Source organism: Hypomesus transpacificus, chromosome 17, assembly GCF_021917145.1.
Source record: "Hypomesus transpacificus isolate Combined female chromosome 17, fHypTra1, whole genome shotgun sequence".
Taxonomy (NCBI): domain Eukaryota; kingdom Metazoa; phylum Chordata; class Actinopteri; order Osmeriformes; family Osmeridae; genus Hypomesus; species Hypomesus transpacificus.
In genome coordinates, this window is record NC_061076.1 from 8,372,136 (window position 1) to 8,399,331 (window position 27,196).

Below are 27,196 nucleotides of genomic sequence, written 5' to 3' on the forward strand. Positions count from 1 at the left end.
TCTTCTCTCGTTCCGTTCCTTAGCACCAGACCAGCACCAGACTTCTTTTGAAGCAAGAGGGTATTACAAGGAATGGGGGATGGAATAGAGAGTAGAGACCACGCCATGGTCCACCTGATTCCTGCATACAGGCAGAAGCTAAAGCGCTGTAAGCCTGCTGTGAGGACATTGAAACAGTGGACCAGTGGCTATGGAGGATCTGTGGGTATGCTTGGACTGTACTGACTGGGATATGTTCACGACTGCCACCAATAGTCTGGATGAGCTCACGGAGACTGTGAAATCATACATCAGCTTCTGTGAAGACTGCTGTATACCAACACGCACCAGGGTGAGCTTCAACAATGACAAACCCTGGTTTACAGCTAAAGGCTGAGACTGGACAAAGAGGCCCTGTTTAGAAGTGGGGACAGAGACAGATTCAAGGAGTCAAAGAACAGGTTTAGCAAGGCGGTGAGAGAGGCCAAAAGACTGTACTCAGAGAGACTAAAACACCAGTTCTCTGCCAATGACTCTGCTTCTATCTGGAGAGGGCTCACGCAGATTACCAACTTAAAGCCCAGAGCCCCCCACTCCACTAACAACTCTCACCTGGCCAACAACCTGAACGAGTTCTACTGTAGATTAGACAGACAATTGGACTGTCCTGAACTATCCCTTACCTCCCCTACCTCCCCTCCCCTCCATCCCCTGGTGCTGGCACACCTCAAAGCCATCACGGACCCTTTCCTGGACCCCCTGAAGTTTGCCTACAGAGCCAACAGGTCTGTGGACAACACAGTTAACATAGCCCTCCACTTCACCCTACAGCACCTGGACTCCTTAGTATTAGTTAGACTTTGTACCTTTAGTATAGTTAGATCACGTCTTTAAGTTGTAAGATTCCTATATGTTTAATGTATGAACCTTCCTGTCAAAGTAAATTCCTTGTCTGTGCAAACTTTCATAGTGATTAAAACCCTTTCTGATTCTGAGTAGATTTGATTTGATTGGAATAGAGGAGAGGTGGAGAGAACAGGAGAGACTTTGTGTGCCTCCCTCTCTCTTATTCTCTCATCTAACAAGAAGCTTCTTCATCTCAATCCCACTTGCCTCCACTATAATCACCTAATCCTGTCTGCAAAATCCTCTCTGATTCCTTACAGGAACCCCAAATCCTGACAAATCCACAGTCGAACTTGAACAGAACTTTAGTGGATTGAGTCTTCACAGGTTCTTTTTTCTCAGCCAAGTCTATTAAGCATGGTGGCTTTACCCAGACTTGAGGCACTTGCTGGCCCTATTCTTTATCTGTCTCTTAGTTAACAGGCATTTTGAAGTATCAATTGTTTTTTGATTCATGAGGGAGGGAGTCAGGCGTCAGGATTATTGACATTTTGTAGAATGTTCCTTTTAATTCCCTCTAGTTCTACCTTCTTTAAAGGTAACTCACATCCTGTCTCAAAAAAATACATTAGCACTCTCTCCTTTCACTTAGAACTGCATTACCGATGGAAAACAAGAAGCAGATGCACACACATCTCCCCTTCATGCAACAACAATTTATAACAACAAAAGACCAATTTATTCTCTTAATGTATCACAATGAAGACATATTCTTCAGTGTAATTAACTATTACAATGGAAGATAACAAGCAGTTGAGGCACTGGCTGGCCTTGCAGGCAAAGCACCCTGCCTCTACTGACACCGCATGCGTCTCAATCTCATTCCCTTCAGACTTAGTCAAGGCAAAACAAGTTTGACATGGAGAGTACGGTACGTAAAAACAGATTTTGCTTTGTGAGCGTATTTGTGAAGGGGACCATCTGTCTGTAGGTACTGGCTGTCTGAAGTACTCTAATTCAGTTTCTGCAGCACATAGATTAGCAACAGACTAACGTGTGCTGTGTTAAACTGGCTGTCTCTACACATACCTGTGGCACTGTCTTACTGATCTCAACAGGGCCCCACCAACTGACAAACAACACACACACAGCCACACATGCACACACACACACAGCCAAACACAATAAAAGTATATTCTTTTTTATAATAAAGTCATCCATCCAGGATATCCCAAACATGTTACCTTGAAAGTCTTAGGGAGATACATAACCAACCAGTCATGAATAGAAAACAAACCCATCAATGGGAGAAGACAGAGTGTGTTTGGGCAGAGAGAGACTCAGAAACAGGGATGGGGGACGGAGGGAGGGGACAGGGGAGGTTTGAAATCACCTTGTGCAGAGAGCCATGTCATTTGCATTCCTCGTAATCTCCAAGGCTCTGCCATGCAGATGAGGAGTTGAGCCCAGATGTGTGTCTGTCAGTATGTGTATGTGTCTCTGTGTGTGTGTGCGTGTACTGTACACATTTGTTTGAATGTGTGCCCATGTGTGTGTGTGTGTGACTGAGATGGATGCCTGTCAAAGAAGAAGGATTTATCCATGGACAGCAAGGCGCCCTACACCCTTAATCACATTCCAACTACAGACACATCTAACACAGACACACACACACACACACAAACATACACTGTGGATGTGTTCCAGTCTAGAGACCAAGGTGTGTATGTATGATAGCACCTTGGTGACAACAGTAATCTCTTTTACTTCACAATTATATCCATGAAGTCTTCTACTGTCTGCAAATGTAGTTCACTATTTCCTCTCTGCTTCTTTTCATTTCCAGCTCCCTTCCTTTCTGTTACTGTCACTACATTATTGACAGCAATCAATAGATACAAAGACATAGAAAGAGAGAGAGATACCATGCCTGTTCCTCAGACAGAGAAAGAGATGAAATATTATGGACCTACGCCAAAGCTGCAGAGATATCTCAACGGAAGATTACTTGAAATTTGATAACTTCACAGCAGGGTTAGACTGGGACCGAAAAACAGCCCAGCACTTTGAAACGCAGACAGGCCCGCGACCCATGTACAGTTCAAGTTCAAGTCTTTTATTTGACAGGTACACAAGGTCAGACTGGGACTGAAATTCTTAAGACAAGACAACGCAAGCACCTGGCATTACATAACATATAAGTAAACAGGACATAATTTACATCTATGCTGAGCTTAAATAAGTGAAACTTCCTAAATATACAGATAGCAATAAATAATTGACTATACTAACCCTAATACTAAAACTCCCTAAATATACAGATAACAATAAATAATACTCTATACTAACCCTAAATGCACATAATACCTAATACAACCCTATAACCTATTCTAACCTAAGTGGAGTACGGTACAATAGTGCAAAATTACAGATCAGTGACTATGTCAATAACCATACAGGAGCCTGGTGGCAAAGTACGGTAAGGTACAGTAGTGCAATGTTACTGATAGTGCAACCAGTACTGAAAGTGACAGTGTATAAGTGACTAGTGTGCAGTGAATCAATGTCCATATCAGTGTCAGAAGCCTGATGGCCCTTGGGTAGAAACTGTTGTCCAGTCTGCGTGTGCGGGACCGGATGCTGCGGTGACGTCTGCCAGAAGGCAACGGGGTAAAGAGACTGAAGGATGGGTGGCAACAGTCTCTTAGAATCCTGCCAGCTTTCCTGAGGCAACGTGTGTGGTAGGTGTACTGTAGGGCTGGGAGCTTCCTGCCGATGATGAACTCAGCAGAACGGACCACACATCATAGGGCATTGCAGTCCCTGTCTGTGCAGCTCCCATACCACGCTGAAATGCAACCAGTCAGAATGCTCTCTATAGTGCATCTGTAAAAGTTAGTGAGGATGACTGAGTCCATACCAGTTGCTGAATACATATAGGCTATATAATAATAAAGTGTAATGCAGTGCTAACAAAGACTGTTAACAAAATTAGATCTAACACAGTATCTAAATGTTGGCGGGGAATAAAACCACGAGTCCAACTAAATAAAGAGCAGGATTCTTTATCTGATATATTTTTAACAGGTACACATGCTAGCGCTAAGCCTATCCAAAACTGTAGCCCAAATAGCCGTGTAAGAAAATAAAATAAATAATAAGTTGTAGCAGTACAAAACGGTAGTGGTGATAATGCTGTTAACACGCACACATTCCGATCCTCAACACGTGTGCTGATACCAGTATGGCTAATCTGACGTAATATTATGTAAAAAAACACCAACTTTCCCTCAAGTCAGCCACCTTCTTTGATGCACCACGCTCTCTCCTGTCCACTTCCCCAGGATTCAATACGACACCAATCAAGAAACTACCTATATATGTTGTCTTAGATTTCTGGCATTTAAAGGAGACATGTCCCATTAGAACTAAAAAACGGAACAACTTCTAAATATGACCCGGTTACATAAAAATGAATATGGCAATTCTCCCTTATTTTCTTTTTCCTTACTTCTCTCTGTTTCTGCATCTGCTTTTTGATGTTGCAAAAGGACAATAATCAGTTAACTATAGTCAATAATGAAAATAAATTCAACAAATTAATTTCCATATAATAACTCTGTTAACATATAGTCTATTGTGTACAGTTTCATTGCGGCACCTGTCAAAGTCTCTCCACTGGACCCAGTCATCACAGCAGCCTCCATCTCTTGCCCTATGTCACCCGTGGCTGCTTTAATACACAGAATAGAACAAATAAGACAATTGCATTTGATCCACATAGCATTTATTATTTAAAGCCAAAAACATGTTGTGCATATTTAGATGAGTGCCTTTTTATAAAATTGAAAACAATTTAGTTTGGATATTTGAATTTTCTGAATGCGAAAATGTAGCTGCTTGCACCTGATGCCTCGGGTACTGCCGCATATTCGGCCTGCAGACTCTCCTTCACTTAGCTTGGCTTTTGGGAGTCCAAACACTTGTTCAATGGTTTTACATTTTGCAGGAGTGGCCGTTGTTTTTTGTCTCTTGCTTTTTCCGCGCCACACTTTTCTTTTTTTCCTTTCAATTTCTTTGCAAAAGAAACAACAAGGTTTTTAGCAATAGCTATGTCTCGGTTGCAAACGACTTTTTAAACACTGCACGCGATTGTTTTGTTCTATTCAATAACTCATTGCTTCCACCCACTCCAACAAATTCTCCGTACCTGGAAAACAACCCCCCGTACCCCCCCCCCCCCCCCCCCCCCCCCCCCCGAAATATCCCGATTCTCCGGATGGCCAGTCCGACACTGCTTCACAGCTTCCTACCGGTAGGAAGGTTGGTCAAACACAAGTAGTATTTGCCATTGAGACCTGTCTAGGACCTGAGTCTGTAGTTCAGCAATGTGTGTAGATCATGCAAATTTGGGTGAGTCTGACCAAGGTGCATCAAGGTGTCCCTAGGTCCCTCTAGTTACACAGACCACACAGATACAGGTTATAGAGAGGCAATGAGGTGAGGAAACTTTCTTTCTGCTACAATTACACTCGTACACCAACATTAGCAATCTATATCTTCAAAATAATCATAAACATTTATCTAAAATAGAAAACCCAAAACAGAATTCTGACTGTCTTCCCTCATCTTCAGAAACTAAATTTGAGGCAACCTGCATTCATAACCGTATGATAAAATATACCACATTTAAAATAATTTTGCGCTGTATACATCATAAGTATTTTGGTAAGTATTTCTTGTTTCCAAGAAAGTGTTTTGAACTGAGCTGAGAGGCAGAATTACATTCACACCCAGAGACTTCATGAACCTCCCTTTTAATAAAAAGCATATCTCTCTGCAGGCAATGATTGCCTGACTTTGCTGGTTAATATCTGGCAACTCTACAGGGACCTGCTTCACAGCAATATTATCTCTCTCCAAAGGAAAAAATAGACAGAGGGAAAGAGAGAGAGAGGCAGGGAGTAAGTAGAGTTTGGCGCAGGTGTATTAAACAGTTGCAAAAAGCTAAAAGCCTTTACTCATACTTCTCTTCCCAGGAGTAGAGTGAAATCACAGCTGGTATGTGACATGGTAATAAGGTATCTGTGCTTAAATAATTTTGGTCCCCCTTGAATATTTTATTAACTTAATGTCTTACACATAAACACACACACACACACACACATTCCTACTTTATCAGTGATGAGGAATATACCCAGAATGTCATTATAGTAAAAGTTACTGATAGACAAATGACAGTCAACCAATTAATTTGACTGGTAACCATGACACCGATCGATGTGTGTAATTGTGGGAGCATGCATGTGTGTCCATCGTCAGAAACGAAGGATAGGAACAACTGTGGTACAGAAAGGAAGAAGATTGAGACAGAACATGATCCTGACAGCTTCAAACAGAGGAAGAGGTGGGATGTGGTGGCCATACAAGCATGTGTGTGTGTGTGTGTGTGTGTGGATGTGTGTGTTTTCAAGTGTATGTGTGTGTGTGTGTATTCTCTAAAATCCCTCCCATCACAACTCTCTACAATCCAGTCATTGTGCAGCCAAGGGGAAAATTAATTTCTTATTCCTTGATGAAATCACTCTCTCTCTTTACCCCTCTCTCTCATTCTTTCTCATCATCAGCTGGGCAGTGTTTGACAGAGGCTCCTACCATTGGCAGGGAGAGAGACGGACTCACTAGACACTCATTAACTACTCCATCCATCCTCCCTCCAGACAACTCTAACACCTTTTTACAATCATCCAGTCAAGCCCAGTTGAAGAAGACTATCCTTAAATCCTCAACTTCAACTGCTCTTACTGAAGTCTGTTACTCGGGGGGTTGAGGTAAAATTAAGCAATAAGCCCCAAGAGGCCGTGGTTTACGCTGATTTTAGAACAGGTAAGGGGAGTTGTTAGAAAACCCCCTTACCTGTTCTAAAATCAGCGTAAACCACGGACTCGCGGGGCTTATTGCTTTTCTAAAACTGTTACTACAAATATCTGATATGGTTTCATCAATAAAAACAATTAGGAACAAAATAGTTTAATAATAAACTGTCATTCTTCCGCTACTACAAAGTATAGTTCCTACATAAATCGTTGCCACGCAACAGCCAGACGGACTTCTTTGCCGTCTTTTTCTATTTGAAATATTCGATGCGCAGTAATATGGAATGTTAAAGAATGTTATGAGGACAACCTGTGAGGTTATGCTGGATTTTACAACGGCATGGAATGCGATATAGCCAATCACAATCAAGGATGGGAACAACCAGTTTTAGAAGGAAGGAGAACACGCACACACACATACAGTCTCTCATACACACATACACATGCATTTACACACATACACACTCTCTCTCTCATGCAGACATTCAGTCAATCACATGCACACACACACTCTCTTTTTTGTGATTTCTTCACAAAAATACAGAAACATAATATTCCTTCTCCCGAAGCAGTTCACTTTGGGATGTATCACTTCTCCACCAGCAGCATGCAGTACCTTGATCCTGTTGTAGGGAACTATATTGTCTATTGTAGATTATAGATTCAGTACAACACCCGCAGAGCACAACTGGTGACTCGTGGTTCTCCCCAGGACAAAAATGGATCCTGTTAACCCAACAAGTTCTCTTCTCTCCTCATCTCCCAGTAGCTAATTAGAAGGTGGAGATATTGACAGCTACAGTAGAGGCTGTGGCTCCCTGGGTGATAGTTTATCACTGATAGACACTTCCCGATTGATTGAGGAATTAGGCACTCAATGCCATGATTACCAGAGACACATCTTCCTTTAACCCTCCCCCCCCCCCCCCCTCCTTCATATATCACAGTATAGAAGGGACACCCATCTTCTGGTGGACCTCTTGTTACACCCCCATCTGTAAAACACCAAAGCTCATATCCGCAAGTGAAGGCTCCTCACGCTAGAAGAGAGTTGACTCACAGACTGACTCACAGACTGACTCACACACAGCTGAGTGGGACCAGACATAGAACACGTATGTTCTATCTCACACAGAGCACAAACTATTCAGCTACAATGTAATAGGACATATGAAATATGGAAACATACACCTCCTTACTGTCAGTCTTCTACCTTTCTACTGCCTCCTACTCACACACACGCACACACATTTTTGAAGAGACACACGCTGCGCCAACCACTCCCACTCAACAGCGAGCCACTAATGGCAGCGCCTGATTGGTTTAATTACTCACGTTGATCAGCCTGAGGCAGGACAATCACACCGGGGGGGAACGAAGACCCGTTCTCTCTCTCTCTCTCTCTCTCTCTCTCTCTCTCTCTCTCTCTCTCTCTCTCTCTCTCTCTCTCTCTCTCTCTCTCTCTCTCTCTCTCTCTCTCTCTCTCACTCTATTCTACTTCTGCTCGCGCGCTTTGTCAATATGTGTATGACATCTGGCGAGTCCGCACAAACTAAAAGCACCACAATGTAAGCTATCGCCAGCCTTTCCTCGTCGTGACCAGAGACTGGCGTACCCCCTATCCCCTCAAATATCAGATTCCCTCACCCAAATATCACTCCCCACACACACACTTTCATCGTGCCGTGAACCCAGCCCGTTTATTCCAACAAATACCACCATCAGCCCTGTCCCCAACCCCCCCTCCCCCTAATTGAATTGGCGTCTGCCGTTTAATTAACAGCTTGGCTGATTTGCATAAGGCAGAGCAATTTGCATACGAAGGGGTGGCCCCTCCCCCTGCATGTCTGAGTGCTTGTCACAGTGCCAGGAGAGGAGAGGGATCTGACGTGAGGAAGGAAAGACATGAGAGAGAGAGAGAGAGAGAGAGAGAGCTGTTGATCTGCTCCCTTCCAGGTCTCAACCTGCAATGGGACAGGTAGTGGTTGGGGCAGTGGGCGCGCGCGTGTGTTTGGGGGTTGGGGGACTGATGTGAGCTTTGAGAAGAGACAGGGTACATAGACGCCATTTTGACAAAAACCCTTGGTTTTAGAGATTGTTTGACCCGGTCTGTCATTTCCACACAATGCTGCCCGTGAAATGATAGTGTAAGTAAATAATGATTTGCCTACAGATATTAGCTCTGACAAACTATTACAGGACTTGAATGGCTATAATTGCATCGTCCTCTGAGTGATCTCTTCTCCACTGCTCCCTAATATCAGGTGGAAGTGGTCTCCCTCCAATTATCCAACCTTGACCTTCTGGGGTCCTCCCTTTCTGTTTATCAGTTGGAGAGAGCATGGTCTCTCAGTGGCTGAGGCCATTCAACTTCAGGTATGCAATTATAGACCCATCAGGCACTGCCGTGTTGTAAAAATGCTAAATGAGCATACAATTAAACGCTCCCATGTCTGACATGAATCATTAGCAATGATTATTATGAACAGGCATAGTGGAGAATTTCTAGAAATTTGGGAGGATTTTAGCTACAGTTCTATTGTATATGTTCCACTCATGCAATTGCATTTATACAGCATCAAGTAAAACACAATAAATGAAAAAGAGACATGAATATTTACAACTAATCTTTATTTCTTTAAAATAACATGATATCAAAGGCAATTCTGTTATCAATACCGATAAAAAAATTAATCTGAACACAATGAATACACAAGACAGAGTGTGGTGAGATTTGAAGTCTGAATATCATAAAATTGTTTAAAAGAACAGAAATATCACTGAAAGAGATGTATATCCAAGTCATGAGAACAAAGTACAAGTGGGGAATTATGTCTCTGGGTGCACAATAATGAGACTAAGAACCATCCTCTACAATATGCTTGGACTTCCTTCCAGTTTTTAAAAACCCACTTAGGGACAGTCTCCAATAAATAGGCCAAAACTGAAGGTCAAGGCACACGGGTACAATCGTTATTAGAATAACTAGATGTGTGTGTGTGTGTGGGTGAGGGTGTACGCACACTTAGTACAGACTGGCATACTGTCATTCGACTGTGCATAAATACAATTTTTGGGTGGGGCATTTTTAACCCTTCTTTAAATGCATCTCTATTATTACACATATTTATTATTTGGAATTTAAAAGGCACTGTGGGGCAGGCATGTGAAATCCATACAACTGACATCACTCATAACAAAGAAACTGCGGTATAAAAATGACAATAACCACTAGGACAGGGGACTTTTATGACTGCGTGTGGTCAGCCCGACGTCCAGTTTAGGCTCATCGCTGGTGTGAAAGTCATCCCAGAGAAGTGTCACTAAACCCCACCCACCTATAACCCCCCCCCCCCAACCCCACACCACACCCCCTCATCTGACTGGAACATTGCTGTGTGTCTGTGTCTCCATTGTCCAAAAGCATCTGTTGGCTAACTAATGAAAGTGAGACTTGTAAATACTTGTAAAGCACGTGCGTCACACAGGGAAGGTCAAACTGACAAAATGTATGGCGTGGGTAAGTGGTGTTGGGTCTGGCTAGTACATTAACAATGAGTTTGAGAGTATTACTGAACTATTCTAACATACAACCATCACTGTTAAGTGCATCAGACGGTTTGACATCAGACGGTTTGCCGTCAAAACTGACACGTCCTGCCCAAAATTGACATAAAGGACAGGGAACAACTGGAAACACAGGTAGACTGGAGGGCAAAGGAACCTAGGGATTTGTAGTTCTTGGTGACCATCTAAGACCTGTTCTCTCTGTGGAACTCTTGGTGGAAGTGTGCACATGGGCATCGACAGTCCACGTGTCTGCTTTTTGCTTGTCGTGAGCATTCCTCCCTCCCTCCCGTTCCTACGATGGGCTGTGGTTTTGGGGGAGGAGCTCCCCTCAGAAGGAAGTGAAGGCTGGTGAGATGAGGGGGCGGGGAGGGAGGGGCTCTCGGGGCCCTACATCTCGTGGGAGGTCAGGTGATGCTCTGGCACGCCGTTGGCGTGGCCATGGGCGGCCGTGTTGTTTTCGTTGAGGCGGCGGACGCGATACACCTCGTAGTGGATGCTGCTGGTGATGTCCTTGATGTTCTGCATGTGGCTCCTGAGGTGACAAATGCAACCAGTTACACACACAGTTACACCCCCCCCCCCACCAGCAGTTACATCCCCCACACATTAGCAGTTAAACACACTCACAGGCAATAACACACACACTCACAAGCGGTTACACACACCTGGCCGGATAGGAAAAGAGGACTCAAGGTTATCAATCAAAGTCAGAGACGTGTGTGTGTGTGTCACTCACCTGATGAGCAGGTCTCGCAGGTAAGCAAACTCACAGTGAGCTATGTTCTCAACTGCAGGGAGGAAGGAGACCAGAAGGGTGGCCGTCAAAACAAAATAAAAAGCACCAGTCTTACATGCAAAGTGTGAAAGCGTTCTGTGTTCCGATGCAGGCAGAGAGGCAAACGCTTCATCCGCCTGTGCTGCACCTCCAATGACAACATCCTGGTTAACGCTCTAACAAAATGCAGCGTTTCCATGTTAGCCACTAGGTGGTGCAGCACCACAGCCCAGGAGCCAGTACAGTGTGTGTGTGTCCCGCCAGCCCCCTAACTCTTCCCCTCCTCTTTAGCTTAGGAAACCCCGCCATTGCTAGACTAATTCAATCTAGCCTAAACCGTTAGGAGGAGATAACGGCTGACGGCTCGACAAATTCCGCCTGACAGCCGGGGCCCAGGCAGCCCAGGAGAGGAATGTACGTCTGGAGCCCAGATTCCATCCCTGGTCTGCAGACCCAGGAGAGAGAGAAGCGGGGGGGGGGGGGGGGGGGGGGGGGGGGTACAGCACAACTGCCTGTACAGGATATTAAGTTTCCTTCAGGAAGACTTCAATAAAACGCGAGGTGTCTACCTTCTGGCCTGTCTCTATCAGATTAGGGTGTCATTAAAGGCGAATATCGGAAATGAGATGAGCTGAAGAGCCTTTTTTGTGTTTGATTTGATTTCTTCACACACACACACACACACACACACACACGCACAAGTAATAGCCATGCCTGCTCTGGCATTCTCTTAACTTTAATATGCTAGCAGAGAGAGGGAAATGAAATGTGTAGGCCGGCATACTCTGAGTACATTGGTTTAGATGTGCCAATAGAAGCACCAGGGACAAGGGGCCTTTCCTCTCCTTCTCCTCCTCTTCCTTTGCATTCTTCCCCTGCACTTCCTTCTCTCCTAACCCCTGTCAATGGGTACCACAGCCCAGGACACACAGCTGCCTTTGTGTGGGGGCATGAGACCCCCTCCCACACACACACGCGATGGCTGTAGTCATGTGGACCCTGCCAGCTGCATGGCACACGCCACTTCTCTCTGTCTGGGTTGATGTGGTGTGTGTGTGTGTGTGTGTGCACGCATGTCCAGTCAAGCAAGGGCGCCCTTTGCTTCTTCCTCTACTCTTTTCATCATTCAATCCTTTAATGGATCCTTTAGACTCCTCCCAGTGACAGACAGAGCTTCCCAGAAGCCTTGAGGAGACTGCATGAGAATGCATTGACAAGAAGTGGGCGAGATGAAGTCAAGTCGTTAAAATACCTTCTATGGTGCCCCATTTTGTTTTCCTTCCCAGAAGCCTCCTGCCATTGACCTGGTACTCCTGGTCGCTCCCCACCACAGCGAAGGGGATCATCTCCTGCAGGAAGTCCGCAAAGGGCAAAGGTCAGGGGTGACATTTTGGGATGCGAATGTGATGTCATCTTCCGCATCTTTCCTTGGATGTACAGGAGCTGGTGGTGTGGGCCTCCAACATATTTTACGGCCCGATTACCAGGAGTGTGTGTGTGTGTGTAAATGTGTGAGAGTGTCTTACTCTGATCTTCTCGTTGATCATCCTGTCCTCTACATCCTCGTCAAACTCCTTCTGGGGGTACACGTCGATCCCGTTGGCTCGCAGCTCTTCCCTGATCTACACACAAAGGTAGGTAGGAGAGGAGGAGACACTTAATACCCCTTTACATTGGCCTATAAAGGCTGTGGGTGTGTGCGTGTGTCAGTGATCAGAAGGGGTTGGCGAGAAGTCATTTGAGGGTGTTCGAGGTCCACAAATGCACACCAAAAGCTCCAACTCAAAGGCTCAGCTAACTGGAGCCAGTTGTGAGCACAATATGCCAAAGCCTGTATGAGCCCCCAATCTAGACAGTCTGTCTTTGGAATCCTCTGAAACGTTCAAAGATGGGACAGCCCAACAGACGTGAGGTGAAAGAGATGCTTTCACCCACTCCCCAGTGTTATTAGCATAAATCCCTCCACTAATCTTCCCCCCAAATGTTTCATTTAAAAAAATAAACACATCCGAGTCTACACACACACTGTTGATTTTTTCCTATCCACTCTCACATGGCGTTCTAATGAGAGACTGGTGGTATCTTTGTACACGATGCCAGTACCAGCAAAGCAAATGAAAGCCTGCCTTTTTTCAATTACTACCCTCTCGGCCTCTTACCTCTCTCTCTGATCTCTCCCCAGGTGTCCATGATCAAAATGGTCTTTTTCATGTTTTGGCACCCCGCGTTGGAGGAAGTGATGTCATTGGATTTCCACTGAAGCCACATCAGCAGTCTGGGGGCAGGGGGTTAAGGGAGGGAGGTTCCTTCAAACCAAACCAAGCCGATCCTAAACTCTTTATAGAGGCTTTGACCTTGGGAGCCCTCTCCACACGGAGATGCTTTCTCATTGGCCGAGGACCAATGGCAGCTGCAGAGGCCAAAGACGACTCCAGAAACATTTCCTGTAAATGTTTCTGGCTTGAAGGAACCTCCCCCTCCCTCAAACCCCAGCCCCCAGACTGCTGATGTGGCTTCAGTGGAAATCCAATGACATCACTTCCTGTAAATGTTTCTGCTACGACACACACCAGGACTGGAGGAATTTTGAGAACATATGCCTAAAAGTGAGGGAAGAAGAAGTCAGAGAGCAGATGAGGAGGCGGAGGAGGAATGCTCACCTTCTTTTTGAAGAAGTCCCTCTCCTCAAGGGTGAGTGTGTCTGCCTTGGCAATGACAGGAACTATGTTGACCACTTTACTAAGGCGCCTCATGAACTCCACATCCAGAGGTCTCAAACTGAAGAAGGGAGACAAAGGCAAAGCAAGTTAGCTGAATATTTGACCTGCTATGACATGTAATGGCCACCAGAGGACAGTATTACAAGGTCCTGTAAAATAGCGAAACTCTACAGAAGCCAGCAAGCAGTACAAGTCACATGCATTTAAGACTCACATCTGGGACCAAGCTCATTCAGTGGTTGTCACCGTCAATCAAACCTCAGTGAGGATCTGCCCTTGACTGGTGGGCGACTTAAAAGGAGCTTTGGCTGGCTTGAGGCCTTCCCTCACCAAGCGTGGGGTGTCTGTTAGCGGTCAGAGCAGCAGACGCTAGCTCTCAGCACAGCACTGGACACTGACCACCATGAACAAAGACCCCTGGCTTGTCCTCGGTCATCCTCCCGTTCACCCGTCCCTCACTGGCTTTCGACACACTTGCTTCTCTCTCTCCTGTCACACCCAGTGGAATCTCCCCCCTTAATGGGCTTCTCATCCTCTCTTCCATCTCCAAAAGTGAAAACCAGACAGATCTTGGGCAGAACATGACAGACTTCTGCAGTGCTGGAGCAACATGAAACGCTGCACTGAGGATCTCGGTGGGTGCCCACACACACACACACACGCACACACAGATCTTGGACACCCTTAACGTAGCAACACGGCACACAGGGGTTGAGCGTGCAGAGACTTTCCATAGAGAAGGACATTAAAGATGACCAGTACTGCACGCTGGGCTTGTATTACAACAGGTGTTTCAAGATGATTTAGTCAATTCAGTGCTGCAGTTTGGGGCGGGGGGGGGGGGGGGGGGGGGGGGGGGGGGGGGGGGGGGGGTTCGTCTGGTGTGTGTGTGTCAGTTCCAACAGCTGACAGCACCCAGATCTCCTGCAGCTGCTGGGAGAGGGGTGCCAGCCCAGGATCAACACAAAGACATTCCACCACCCCTTCCTTCCGTTACTACGCAACGTGTTCTTGGTGTGCTGTTGCTCAACAAACAAATGGCTGCAACATGCCATCTCCAAAATTGTCAAACGCTCTCCGTATTTTTTGCCATTGGTACACCCCAGACTGTTATGTCTTTAAGGGCCATGCGGGTTCAACCAAAACAGTGCAGAGAGAGGGCGCGGGGGGGGGTTAGACCATACTAAAACATAACCAGGCCCAGATGTGAATTTTTGAGCGAGCAAGCAACACCAGTTGGAAGGGGAAGTTAAACATGGCATTTCAAAGTCCTGGTGGGACTTTCCCCATCAATCTAGTCATGGAAAACTGGTGTAGTGGGAGGAAGGGCTTCTTAGCAAAGAGTACATGTTCACATCTGTGGACAGAAGTCCGCACAGATAAGGCAAATTCATCCCCATTCCATCCGACTGAAGACCTTTCCATGGTCTGGTTACACTATGTGATGCCAAGTCATTGTGTGTTTGATATCAGAGTCGACTGGTACGGTGCTCTTTGGTTCTGTTGATGCAGTGCTTTCTGAGTATGACTCATGACCATGACTCATGCAGAAACAACAGAGGAGCAAAGATGGAGGAAGACATTGTCTTCCTGTCTTCTGTCCCCCTCTCTGGCCAATCCAGGTTTCTTATTTTTACATCAGAAGGGGGCAGCACTGCCTCGGCGTGTATGTGTGTGCACATGTGTACGTGTAAGTGAGAGATGAAACGTCCATGTGATGTGACTGCCAATAAGTCATTGGGGCATGACATCAATAACCAGTTAACGAAACGAGATTAGGTTCTCAAGGAAACTTGAAAACACTGATCTACCTCAGGGACTTCACCCTCTGTACAGTCACCATCTTCAACATTCACCTTCACATTCCACCGAAGGAATGAGTGCGCGTACACACATTCCACTCTCAGAAGGAATGTGTGTGTGTGTGTGCACACTCACCAGTGTCCCGTGGGTGGGATGAAGTATATGCAGCAGTGCACTCTGGAGTCTGGGATCCTCTTCTTCCTGTTGATGTTGATTTCCTCCTGCAGGTAGCGCTCATACTGGTCGTTGATGAACTTCATGATGGGCTGCCAGCTGAGAGAGAGGGAGGGAAGAAAGGAGGGAGAGACTTAAAGAGAGAGAGATGGATCTGCTCATCATTTTCTTTTGTCTAGTTCTAAGAAAATCCAGGATGGAGATTTTTTCTTTGGCACCTTCCGTTAAAAAGATCTAAACAAAGGATGAGCAAATGAGACTGTTTACATTGCATTTAGTAGTCCAACAGCACAACAAACAAACAAGTCTTTAAACATGAGGTTATTGGGTCGGACGCATTCTGAAGTACATGAAGAATGGCACCTTACCAGTTCTCGTTATTAATCTGGTCCCCAAAGCCGGGTGTGTCGATGACAGTCAGCTTCATTCTCACCCCCTTCTCTTCTATGTCTGAACAAAGGAAACGCAGAGTCAGGATGAGGTAAGGAGTAGCCTTCCCACAGACCCGACTCCACAGAGAACCGCTGGAGGCCACGAGTCATACAGGAAGAGGATGGAGGTGACGATCACTGGCGTGTGCTTAGGTCGATAACCCCGCAGTCTGGAGGTGGGTGGGTGACAGAGGAGTGGCTTCCGCCCTCCCCGGCCTCATTTCCGCCACTCCTCCCTTACACCCCCCCCCCCCCCCCCGGGTCTCACCGTGGCTGATGGACTTGATCTCGATGGTCTTGGGGATCTTCTCCTGGGACGTGGCCAGCACAGACTTTCGGCTCACCTTGGACTTGAACAGCGTGTTCATCAAGGTGGACTTCCCCAAGCCACTTTGACCTAAACACACAGACACACGGACACGGCTCAACACAAAGCTCCATGTTCAAACTCACAGACTCACAAACTGCGATTGTCGAGCTCGCTGGAACAGCTGTGGAATTCAAAATAATGTCATCACACTTGCAACACCTCCGGCCTCACAGCTGTCTTTGGCGACAGCAGGAAGAGGTTGCAGGTGTGTGATAGCAGGGCCACAACCGTCATCAATCCCATTGTCTAAACATGGCCACACATCCATTCAAACACACACATTGGCAGGACTGTCTTTAAAATGGTCTCTTGAATTTCATTTCCAACAGGTGTTCACTCGGCCACATCAGAAAGCATTAGCCCAGTCTACTAACAGACACACGGCCAGTAAAGTGCTTCATGTCAGGCTACTATGCAGACCAACCTCAGTTGGAGAAGCATTAGGATGGGGCCCATCTGGTTGTCTCCTACAACATGTTGTACGGACTTGGCTACAAAAGGTTAAGGATAGTTAAATGTGTTGCTGCTGCAGTGTGAATGAAGCACTGACTCATCTGAGGTGGACAGCACCAGGGTCTAGAACAGGGGTGTCCCATCCTGGTCCTCAGGGTCCACAGTCCTGCATGTTTTAGATGTTTCGCTGCTCCAACACCCGATTCAAATTAATGAGCTTTTATCAAGCTCTGTGGAAGCCTGGTAATGACCATTCATTCGAATCAGGCGTGCTGGAGCAGGGAAACATCTAAAACAAAGGACAGAGGACCCTGAGGACCAGGATTGAAGACCCCTGGTCTAGAAGAACTACATGTCCCCTAAACCCATTTGACCCATGTGAGTGAGTGTGAGTGTGAGTGAGGGGGGGGGGCTTAGGTGAGGGGAGTGAGTACTGGTTCTCAGTTCGGTCTCTGTGGAGCCGACATATCCCCACATTCCACAGCGATTACCCCTGGTGTCCAGGACACAGCTCTTGGCAACACACCACCCGTCACCGCAGTCTTTAAAGGGTGAGAACACCATGTGACTCTTGTGACTCTCCACCCCACCAAGCTGCTGAGCTGCTGCAGATGTACCCCAATTGGGGAGATAGGATTTCCAAGACAGTCTGCACACTACGTTACTATATAGATCTGTGTAGAAGACTCACTGAGGGATAGAAGTGTGTCCTTCACTCACAACCTATAACAAATATTGCTTCTACACTGAGCAAAAGTGCAGTTTCTTGGGCACAGCTGCTTTTGTTTTTGTGACTTTGTGACTTCAATACATTGGCATTGACCTGGTAACTTGAGATTCTGTTTTGTGGATTGTTCATTCCTAGAGAGATCAATCGGTCAACATGCTAAATACACAACCCAACCACAATGGACTGGATGAGCATTATGTAAAACCCAGACATTCGTTCAACTTGGCTTCTTTCAAAGGAAAAAAAAAAAGCACACACACACACTTTTCGTTCCGTCTGCTCTGAGAGTTTAGTCCTGGGACCCTCAAACACTCCCCTCCACCCTCACCCATTTAACTTATATGTGCCACCACCTCTATAAAGGGAGTCAAAGTAAAAATGGTATAGCAAAGTCATATATTCTCTGAGCACACTTTTTTTTCTCTCGAAGTGATGTACAGTACAGAGAGTAATTTGAAACTGGGAACTTTTGATCTGCAGGCAAATGCTCTAACACAGAGCCAGACCAATCCCAAAGATTTGGAAGTTTTCCATAGACTAGATTACCTTACCCACAAACACAAACACCTCTCCTCACCTTCCTCCCCAAGGCTACATCTTTGAGTGAATCCTTTTATCCACGAAAGTAGACAGTCAGTCGCGACATCGTCAAATGGAGACATGGCTCCAAGGCTCCATACGTTGACGGCGGCTGGAGAGTGCGTGTGTACTTATTAGCCCTATGCTAGTGTTAGTGAGTCTGGTTGTAGGGAGTTGAGAGCGCTGCGTGTGTACATGCATATGCATTTCAGGTCAATTAGAGAGAAGATCTTCAAGAAGACATAATTTAGGGTACTTTAATTGAATTTAAAGTATTAGTGTAAGACAACCCATACTCAGTATCACGCATGGGCACCTTTCAAGAGGTTTTAACAGTGGTGATAAAAGAAACGTAAGGGTTTGTACAGTATGTCTCTCTCTCTGTATTTTAACACCCTCCTCTGTGACTGTGTGTGTGTGGCTTTGTGGAGAGAGAGAGTTTGTGTGTGTGCGTGCGAAAACCTCACCCACGACCATGATGTTGAGCTCGAAGCCTTGCTTCATGGCTTTCCTCCTCATCTGCTCCAGGATGGCATCGATGCCCACGTAGCTGAAATCCACGCCAGGCTTGTCCCCACATCCCACCAGGGCAGGGGGCATCTCGGGCACCGCCACCTCAGACATGGCACTGCTGCTGTAGCTGGGTATGACCTCAGACCCTGCACATGGATACAGAGGGAGGGATGGAGGAAGAATGGGGGAGAGAGAGAGAGAGATTTGTCAACACCAGGAGTGGAGAACTTGCTTCCTTCCTGTGTGAACTTAACCTTGCGAGACAGCTGGTTTCGTGAAATCCCAACCACACAAGAATCCATCTTGCCAAACTCCAAGTTATGCATTTGCGCCCGAACCAAAGAGGGTCGGACCACTTACCGTCCTATGACAAACTACTGGCAGTTACGGGACTGGTTGAAGTTGGTCCGTGACAGATGGTTCCCCCAATTACCTGCCAAGTATCATTTTTTAAGTGCCTACCCTTTAGCAAACTGTTTCCAAGTATGATTTCCCAGATGGTTATGTGTAACAAGCCATCTGGCGAGTCAGGTTAGCATGAACTACCACGTTGTAGAAACGCATTCAGCTTGAAGGACTCCTCAGAGCATTGAGGCATCCCACAGGTTAGTGCAGAGAGAAGCCATGTTGCTGTATCATTCCAGCCCAGTTCAGGGTAGCCGGAATGAAAAAGCTAGAGCAGCTGCAGACATAATAAACAGGACAGAGATCCACGCAGAGCTGCAGTCTTGGGCTGAGGCCAAACACACCCCAGCCTTTCATAAAATATACCTTGAGAGTATGACACGCAGGCTGACGGCGCTGTAAGGTTAACAAAAGACAGCCCAAACAGAGTCAATCTCTCACTGCAGCTCCTGGAACCATATTCAGTCTTCTCAGAGAGGTTAGACATACATAGCATGTTTGTTTATCTTCACCACAGGGGACCAGTCCTCATTTTTTGTACTGTGCATAGGAACATACAGTACAGGTTGAGTGCTCATACATCTTTAAAAGAGCTGTAGGACCCGCCACAGGTTCATGACTCACTTTTAATATGTGTAGAGTGGTTTCCGGGACCCACTTGTGGAGACAGGGAAATGGTTCATTACTCATTTTCACCCTGTGTATATAGGTGTACCTGTGATGGTAAATAGCTACAAGCCTCCCAGCACATAGAAAGGCAGGGTTTACTGTCCCCAACAGGACCTCCACTCCCTTCTTTCCCTCTCCTGTCCTCCCCTCCGGTCCTGCTTGTGAGCGTGGAAAACAGAGAAATCACTGGGGAGGAAAACTGACCCACCTACACTATCGTGGGTCAACAGCACTGCTATTCAGGACAGACTGAAATCAGGAAGTTGGTCACGGACATGCATCAGCAAGCCCCATGTTCCGCGTCATGTATACATTCTCACAAACACTGGCGGGTCCAGTCCATGCACACACTCTCAGTCTCCAGCTCCGTCTCTGTCAAGGGCTGTCAGCTCCACTGGCTGAGGCAGGGAGCCAAGAACTTTACTGCCCTCAAATTCCAACAGACACAAGCCTCTCTCCCTCCCTACCTCAAACATGGAGCCTGTTACATCGGAAGACAAACACCAATACAGGACATGCAAGACACCCAGGCAAAAAAAACGTGAGTTGGCTTGACTTTAGTGCATAAATTAATGTCACACATTCCCATGTACAGAAAAACATCACGGTCAAAAATATAAAGCTGGGTTATGGATTAGGGTGTGATTGTGTCAAAGAAACCATTTCACAAATTCTGCTGCCTTTACACTGAGAGTGTAGGAGCGACACAACAACAGTGAGAATTTCATTTATTTGATCCACTGCTGATTTTGAACGTTTGCTGACTGAAAGAAATGATCGGTCTATACATTTTATGGTAGGCTTAATTGAACAGTCAGAGACAGAATAACTAAAAAGAAATCCAGAAAAAGGCATTTCAACATTTTTTAAAATTGATTTGCATTTAAATGAGTGAAATAAGTATTTGACCCCTCTGCAAAACATTACTTTCGTGAGCAGGGGGACCTTGCGGGCGCTGCAGGAGTTCAGTCCTTCACGGCGTAGTGTGTTACCAATTGTTTTCTTGGTGACCATGGTCCCAGCTGCCTTGAGATCATTAACATGATCCTCCTGTGTAGTTCTGGGCTGATTCCTCACCATTCTCATGATCATTGCAACTCCACGAGGTGATATCTTGTATGGAGCCCCAGACCAAGGGAGATTGACAGTTCTTTGGTGTTTCTTCTATTTGCGAATATTCACACCAACTGTTGTCACCTTCTCACCAAGCTGCTTGGCGATGGTCTTGTAGCCCAATTCCAGCCTTGTGTAGGTCTACAATCTTGTCCCTGACATCCTTGGACAGTTGTTTGGACTTGGCCATAGTGGAGAGTTTGGAATCTGATTGATTGCTTCTGTGGACAGGTGTCTTTTATACAGGTAACAAGATTAGGAGCACTCCCTTTAAGAGTGTGCTCCTAATCTCAGCTCGTTACCTGTATAAAAGACATCTGGGAGCCAGAAATCTTTCTGATTGAGAGGGGGTCCAATACTTTTTTCACTCATTAAAATGCAAATCAATTTATAACAGTTTTTAAATAGTTATTGTTGTTGTTATTCCGTCTTTCACTGTTAAAATAAACCTACAACAAAAATGATAGACTGATCATTTCTTTGTCAGTGGGCAAACGTACCAAATCAGCAGGGGATCAAATCCTTTCCCCCCCCTCACTGTATTCGAGGCTCTCCACCTCCCTGGCCACTTCCTCATCCTGTTCCAGCAGTCAGTCAGCACGCCAGTGAGCTCCCTCTTCTCCCCGAGAGCATATCTACTCCTTTCCGCTTTGCCAGCCATACTAGCGGAGATCCTTTCATCCCTCTCCCCTCGCCTCCAGCACACCACCCGTGTGTGTGTGTGTCCACCTCCAGCCCACCACAAGCCAAAATGCCAGTTATGGTATTGAAAATGACTAGTCCTGTGAGGTTTTACTGAATTGGAAGAGGGATTTCACACACTGTTCCTTTCTCCCTTTGTGTCCTCTGGAGAGTCTTAAGAGGGGTGAATATGCTCGTCTGCGTAGCCTCCCACTTGGACCCAGTGGGCTCTGCTACGGGCTGGTTAAAAGGAACCACACTAATCTCCCCTTCTTCTGTGTGGTTGTCACTACTTCTCTAGGGAGACGCTCTAATGTGCTGCATCTCAATTAGTTGCTCAGGATAAGGAAGCGCATGTGTGTGGTGGGCATGTCGAGCAGCCCTTACTGGATACACACAACTTGTTTGTACAGACAAAGAATCATTCAAACACTTGAGTACTAGGCAAAAACTCACACACAGTCATGTCTGTTCCAAGAATAGCCCACCATTGTGGGAAATATCCAAAACCTCACCAAATATAAAAAGTGAATTATTTTCAAATTTTGAGATTACCTACGCAGCAAGATAAGCCGGTCTTGTTCTATAGCTTAGTGTTGCCGGAGAATGCTGGAAACTTGACAGACAAACAGGCATCTTACAGAATGCTCTAATGGTCCCTGATCAAATTACAAACACACAAATCATAATCAAAGCTCAACCTGCTGACACTAGAAATCAACAGACCTTAAATCAATTTATCCACAAACCCAATGACCGTTTGCAGGAATTGCACAACCATGTGAAATTAAATCAACCGACGTCCTGTAGGACATCTTGCCAAGCGTTGCCTAGGAACTAAGTGCACTTTTTGCTCATTAAAAAGGTCCGTCTTGGCCTGCGTGGCAAGTGCTGAAAACGGGTGTCCCAGCCCTGCTGGAAAATGACCTTATAAATCTGAGGTAACCTCTGACCCCTTCATTAGCTTCTTTGGCAGTGTAACCTATACAGCTGGAGGATGTTCCAGACCTGCTATCAAACACAGGAGGATCGAAAGAGCCGAATATGGTCCAAACCAGACCAAATACGGACCGAAGCACACCAAATATGGCTGGCTAGACGGAGGTCAGAGCTGCTCATGAGAAAGTGTGTGTGAACTTCAGTTATCTGAAGGTTTAGGTCTGGTTTCAGTCAGACACACCTGTGGTGACTGGCTGAACCCTGTTGTGGTTCACAAACCTACAATAACATGTCACAGGAAAAAGCCTCAACCAACAGTTTGCTCACAGCAGCACATGCAAACGGCACACTCCAACATTGAGACAGCATTACAGTGTCTGCCATTGAACTCTGCACAAGAAAAAAGGTTACAAAAATATGTCAAATTCCTTTTGTGTTCAAATTTGATTGCATCATAAGCACTACAATCCAGCTATCCAACCATAATTGCATTCAGTTGCTTTGTGCATCACTGTCTTGACAGTCCCTCTGGTGACAAAGTTCCACAGCAGTGGAACGCGAACATCTGAGAAGGTGTCAGTGGAAAATGCATGTTTCTACTAAACCATTGGGCTGTCCGTACAGGTTCTTTTCTGTTGAGAAGTAACGTCAGCTGTGAGTAATAAGTGGAGCCAGAAAGCTCAAACATAGTTCTACATGGTGAGTCGGGCTGGTACGCTCCAAGACATGAACGTGTTCTACTCCACAAGGTATCAATCAGAGAACACAGCTCTGTCCAAGAGCTCACTTTTCAAAACTGAACATAGGTTCAATCTGGAACACACACATTTCTTCTGGGTCCACAAAGACAATTTCAGAAACGTAAAAACCCGACATCCAGGGAGCCATTTTGAGCCTTCTTCCTGTTTTCAATTACTGGCAATAAGAATGCAATTTTTTTCCAGTCTTTGCAGAGTATCCAGTTGCTTTGCTGTGTAAACAAGGCCAACAGTCCCTTTACCACAAATATGGGAGGAGAAAGTGGGGAGGATGCTGGAATTATGATTCATTCTCTTCATAGTGTGGGGTATTCCCAGATAACTAAATGAACACTGCCTCTGCATACTGTATATAACCAGCTATACTTACAAAAGGCTGAACCATCCATAACCTTAATAACCTTATCAACCAGAGTGGAGCATTCAAACCCCATAGCAACAGTAAGGTTGTATGTGTCTATTATATGAGTAGGAATGTAGGCATGTTAATAGTCCAGTGTGTTTACACTAAGGTGTAAAGGTCCAGGGATCCATGTCCCATGAGGACTCTAAGTGAGGGCACCTTGAGGCCAAACTGGTCTCTGCTCAACCAGCCTGAACAATCCTTGTCAGTCAGCAAAAGAGTCCAGCGTCAGGCAGCCTTGTGTTTCACGCTGAGCTGGGAGCTGTGAGTGGACGATGTTCAGACAGCTTCCGTATCCTGTACCACACAGCCTGGTTCATAAAGGTCTGTTTACGGTTCCTCTCCAGTGCCGGGTGTTGAGGTGATGAGGAGGTCAAGGGATGTCATGGGCGCATATGCCCAGGGTGACACTTCAAACACTGGTGCAATGGGGCTCATTCAGACAAGCTTCCCTGTGAATGGATGACACCTTCTATCTTGACTCTAGTAACAAAAAACTGTTTTATGACTGTACGTTAAAAAACATCTGTTACTTTCTATCCGTTGGCATTCCGAGACACACACAAAGAAAGAAGAACAAACAGAAAGAAGTAACAAAAGAAGAAAAAAGTACAGCTGGTCCACTTTGCTTCCTGTGGTTCATCTGGATGCTACTTCAGCTTTAAAACTGGCACAAACTTCTGTGACTTAAATAATTCAAAGATAAAATATTGCTTCCTGGATAACATACTGCACTCCTGCTCAGTATGCTTCCTGCTTTATTACTGGAAACACTGTCCTCCTCTGGTCAGCATTGAAAGAGATAGATTATGTAAAACAGCTAGTGACCCACCTACCCCACACTGCTAGCTAGAATGAGTCATATGAGTCTTATGAGCAAGTATGACAATGCCTGAAGGTCAGTTGCTGCAGCACTAAGTTTGCATTAAGGGTTTAAACATCCTCAGGCCAGGTTTAACACACACACAAACAAACAAACCTTTTCCCACCCCCCAACAGAGAAGCTCCTCCATGTTGGAGGGAAATTGGGGTGAAGACAGAGCAAACATGGCGTGTTGTGCTAATATGCAGGCGTGTTTGTGTAGAGGATCCATTTCCCAGAGTCCTCTCCATTCAGGTCCCCTGAGAACATGACCCCTGACCCCCAGACCTATAAAAGCAGATGGTCACCTGCCACTGGGGATGTGTGTCCAGAAAGGATAGGCAGGGTGACAAACGACAAAATAGGCTGAGCTTGACGGACAGACTATTCTGACAATAACAAGCATAGCTGTCAAACTATTTTACAGTTCTTAACCATTGCTCGTTCCTGCTAACACTGAACAGCTACTAACCCAGTATAGCTATTATAGACATCACAGTTATGCAACCAGCTAGCAGTGCTAACACAAGCCCACTCTGGCCGTAAGAGACTTCCCCAGGGATGTTTGCCTCCATGGGGACATTGTGGAGGTGCAGAGTGGGTTAGTCACAGACCCTGATAAGAAGTCCTAGTATCTGATGGAAAACAAACCCAAGCGCCCACCCCAAGTGCTCACAGGCACAATTCATGATTCTTAGTAAGAATGCCGGCATACAGACACACACACACACACTTAGCGGTGGCTGACGAAAGTATTCCAAGGTTCCTCATTCACCACCACCTCCTGCAATTATCTACCAACAAAACATGACTCATTCCCACCACTCTGATGTGTAATGCTTTTGGCATTCACTGACATCAACAGGCACAAAACAAAGCTATAAGCACTTTCAACAGTGAGAACATTAGCACTAATGCTAACAGGTGACTGTGTTAGTTAGCTTAAGTTAGCTATCCTGCAGTAGCTAGCACAGTCCAGCAGTCTATCGTGGAGGAGGTCACAGGCTATCTGTTGAATGGTTTTGTGACAGCTAGCAGAGGGGCCAAGGGGCACTGTGGTATCTCACCCCTGCTTCACCTCTCTACCCCCAGCATACACACAGAGGCCTGCTATATCTTACTTAGAGACTATGTTTACGGCTTTAAACATGTAATGGCGTGGAGTGGAAGGCTTGAGACAGGTGGTATGTCTATGTAAAACACTGTATGTGTGTGACACACTGGTGTGATGGCATTCCAGTCAGTGTAAAGTAATACTGTCCGGGGTCATAAACTGTCATCAATCCTGGAGTCAAAGTCACATTGCTCTGGTTGAACATCTTAGGTGCGTTCGACTTCATGCAGCGCCGGCGTCACCTGCAGCCGTCTGCAACCCGGATGACTTGAAGCAGCCATTGGCATTCTCAGCTTCAAGGCAGCCGACTGCAGCCGGCTGTCGGCGCCGCCGGTGCTGCATGAAGTCGAACACACATCTTGTCTGTGTGCTCACCACCCACACTCTGACTAAAGGACCTTTAGGCTTCCCTTCAGTAATGTGTCAGTCCTAGTCAGTCATCCACAGAGGGGTTTGGAGGTTCAAATGATGGATGTGGACCCTCTGGTTGCCCACTAGTCACCTCTGAGCCTCTTGCATCCTGTCCAGCGCTGCAGGATTCCTGGAGCGAGCCACAGGCAAAGGTGTTCATTCAAGTCACCCTCATGGCTGAAAGGTCCAAAACACACATCTCCACTCAGCACTTCCCCTTGCCTATATGGGCTTACCCCACCTCAAAACAGAATCACCGGAATATTTCTGTAAGTCTATTTGACCAGACTCATTCCATTTCTTTATCACACGCATGCACGCACACACGCACGCACACACACACACACACACACACACACACAGACAATGCAAAAGTTATGTTTCCTTCCCAGCATCCCATCAGCAGCTGGTGAAAAGCCACTGTGTCTGTTCTCGCCTGGCAATTTAAAAGAGCCTCTGACTGTCTAGAACAGAGCTCCTTTGAACTGTTGTGTGTGTGTGTGTGTGTGCGTGCACATGTGAGTGTTTGAAACCAACTAGAGCAAACTTGAAAGGTGAAAAATGTGTACGTTTTCCAGCTTGCCTCTGCCTACACTTCGGAGATGTGACTTTGTAAAAAGCACAAGGTCAAACCTGAACTAATATTTTAAGTTGAGGCAAGCTCATCTCTAGTCTTTCAAAAACTCCATCATTAAGCTCTTCATCCATAACCCCCCCAGTCAAACTGGCCTGCACAATGTCTCCCCATGTTTTGTGCATGGAACAGATCACTGTCAGATGCAGCTTCACAAGCCTGCGTGCATAATGTCAGCAAAAGAAAAACATGGAAAAAGCCAGGCTTTTAATGAACCAGAGCGCTGAGCCTTCACTGTGTGCGTGTGCAAGTGTGTGTGTGTGTGTGTGTGTGTGTGAGCTTATGCAAGCGACCCCTCTACTCCTCCTCCCTAGGATTGATTACAAGGTTGGGCCAGGAACAAGATGTGAACCGTTCAGGAAAGAAAGAAGAGGGGGAATACAAAACC

The 27,196-nt window shown here is 46.0% G+C and overlaps 1 protein-coding gene across 1 annotated transcript in view; it reads right to left on the minus strand.

Moving 5' to 3' along the window:
* Positions 1 to 9,315: 9,315 nt before the first annotated feature.
* The window catches only part of LOC124478984 (neuronal-specific septin-3-like), a 48,104-nt gene continuing 30,223 nt past the window's right edge, over positions 9,316 to 27,196 (minus strand). Inside the window, 9 exon segments of the mRNA XM_047037426.1 lie at positions 9,316 to 10,803; positions 11,008 to 11,059; positions 12,299 to 12,395; positions 12,573 to 12,668; positions 13,707 to 13,824; positions 15,705 to 15,842; positions 16,112 to 16,193; positions 16,443 to 16,571; positions 18,774 to 18,965. Of these exon segments, the coding sequence (XP_046893382.1) occupies positions 10,659 to 10,803; positions 11,008 to 11,059; positions 12,299 to 12,395; positions 12,573 to 12,668; positions 13,707 to 13,824; positions 15,705 to 15,842; positions 16,112 to 16,193; positions 16,443 to 16,571; positions 18,774 to 18,965 (1,049 nt within the window). The 3' untranslated portion in view covers positions 9,316 to 10,658.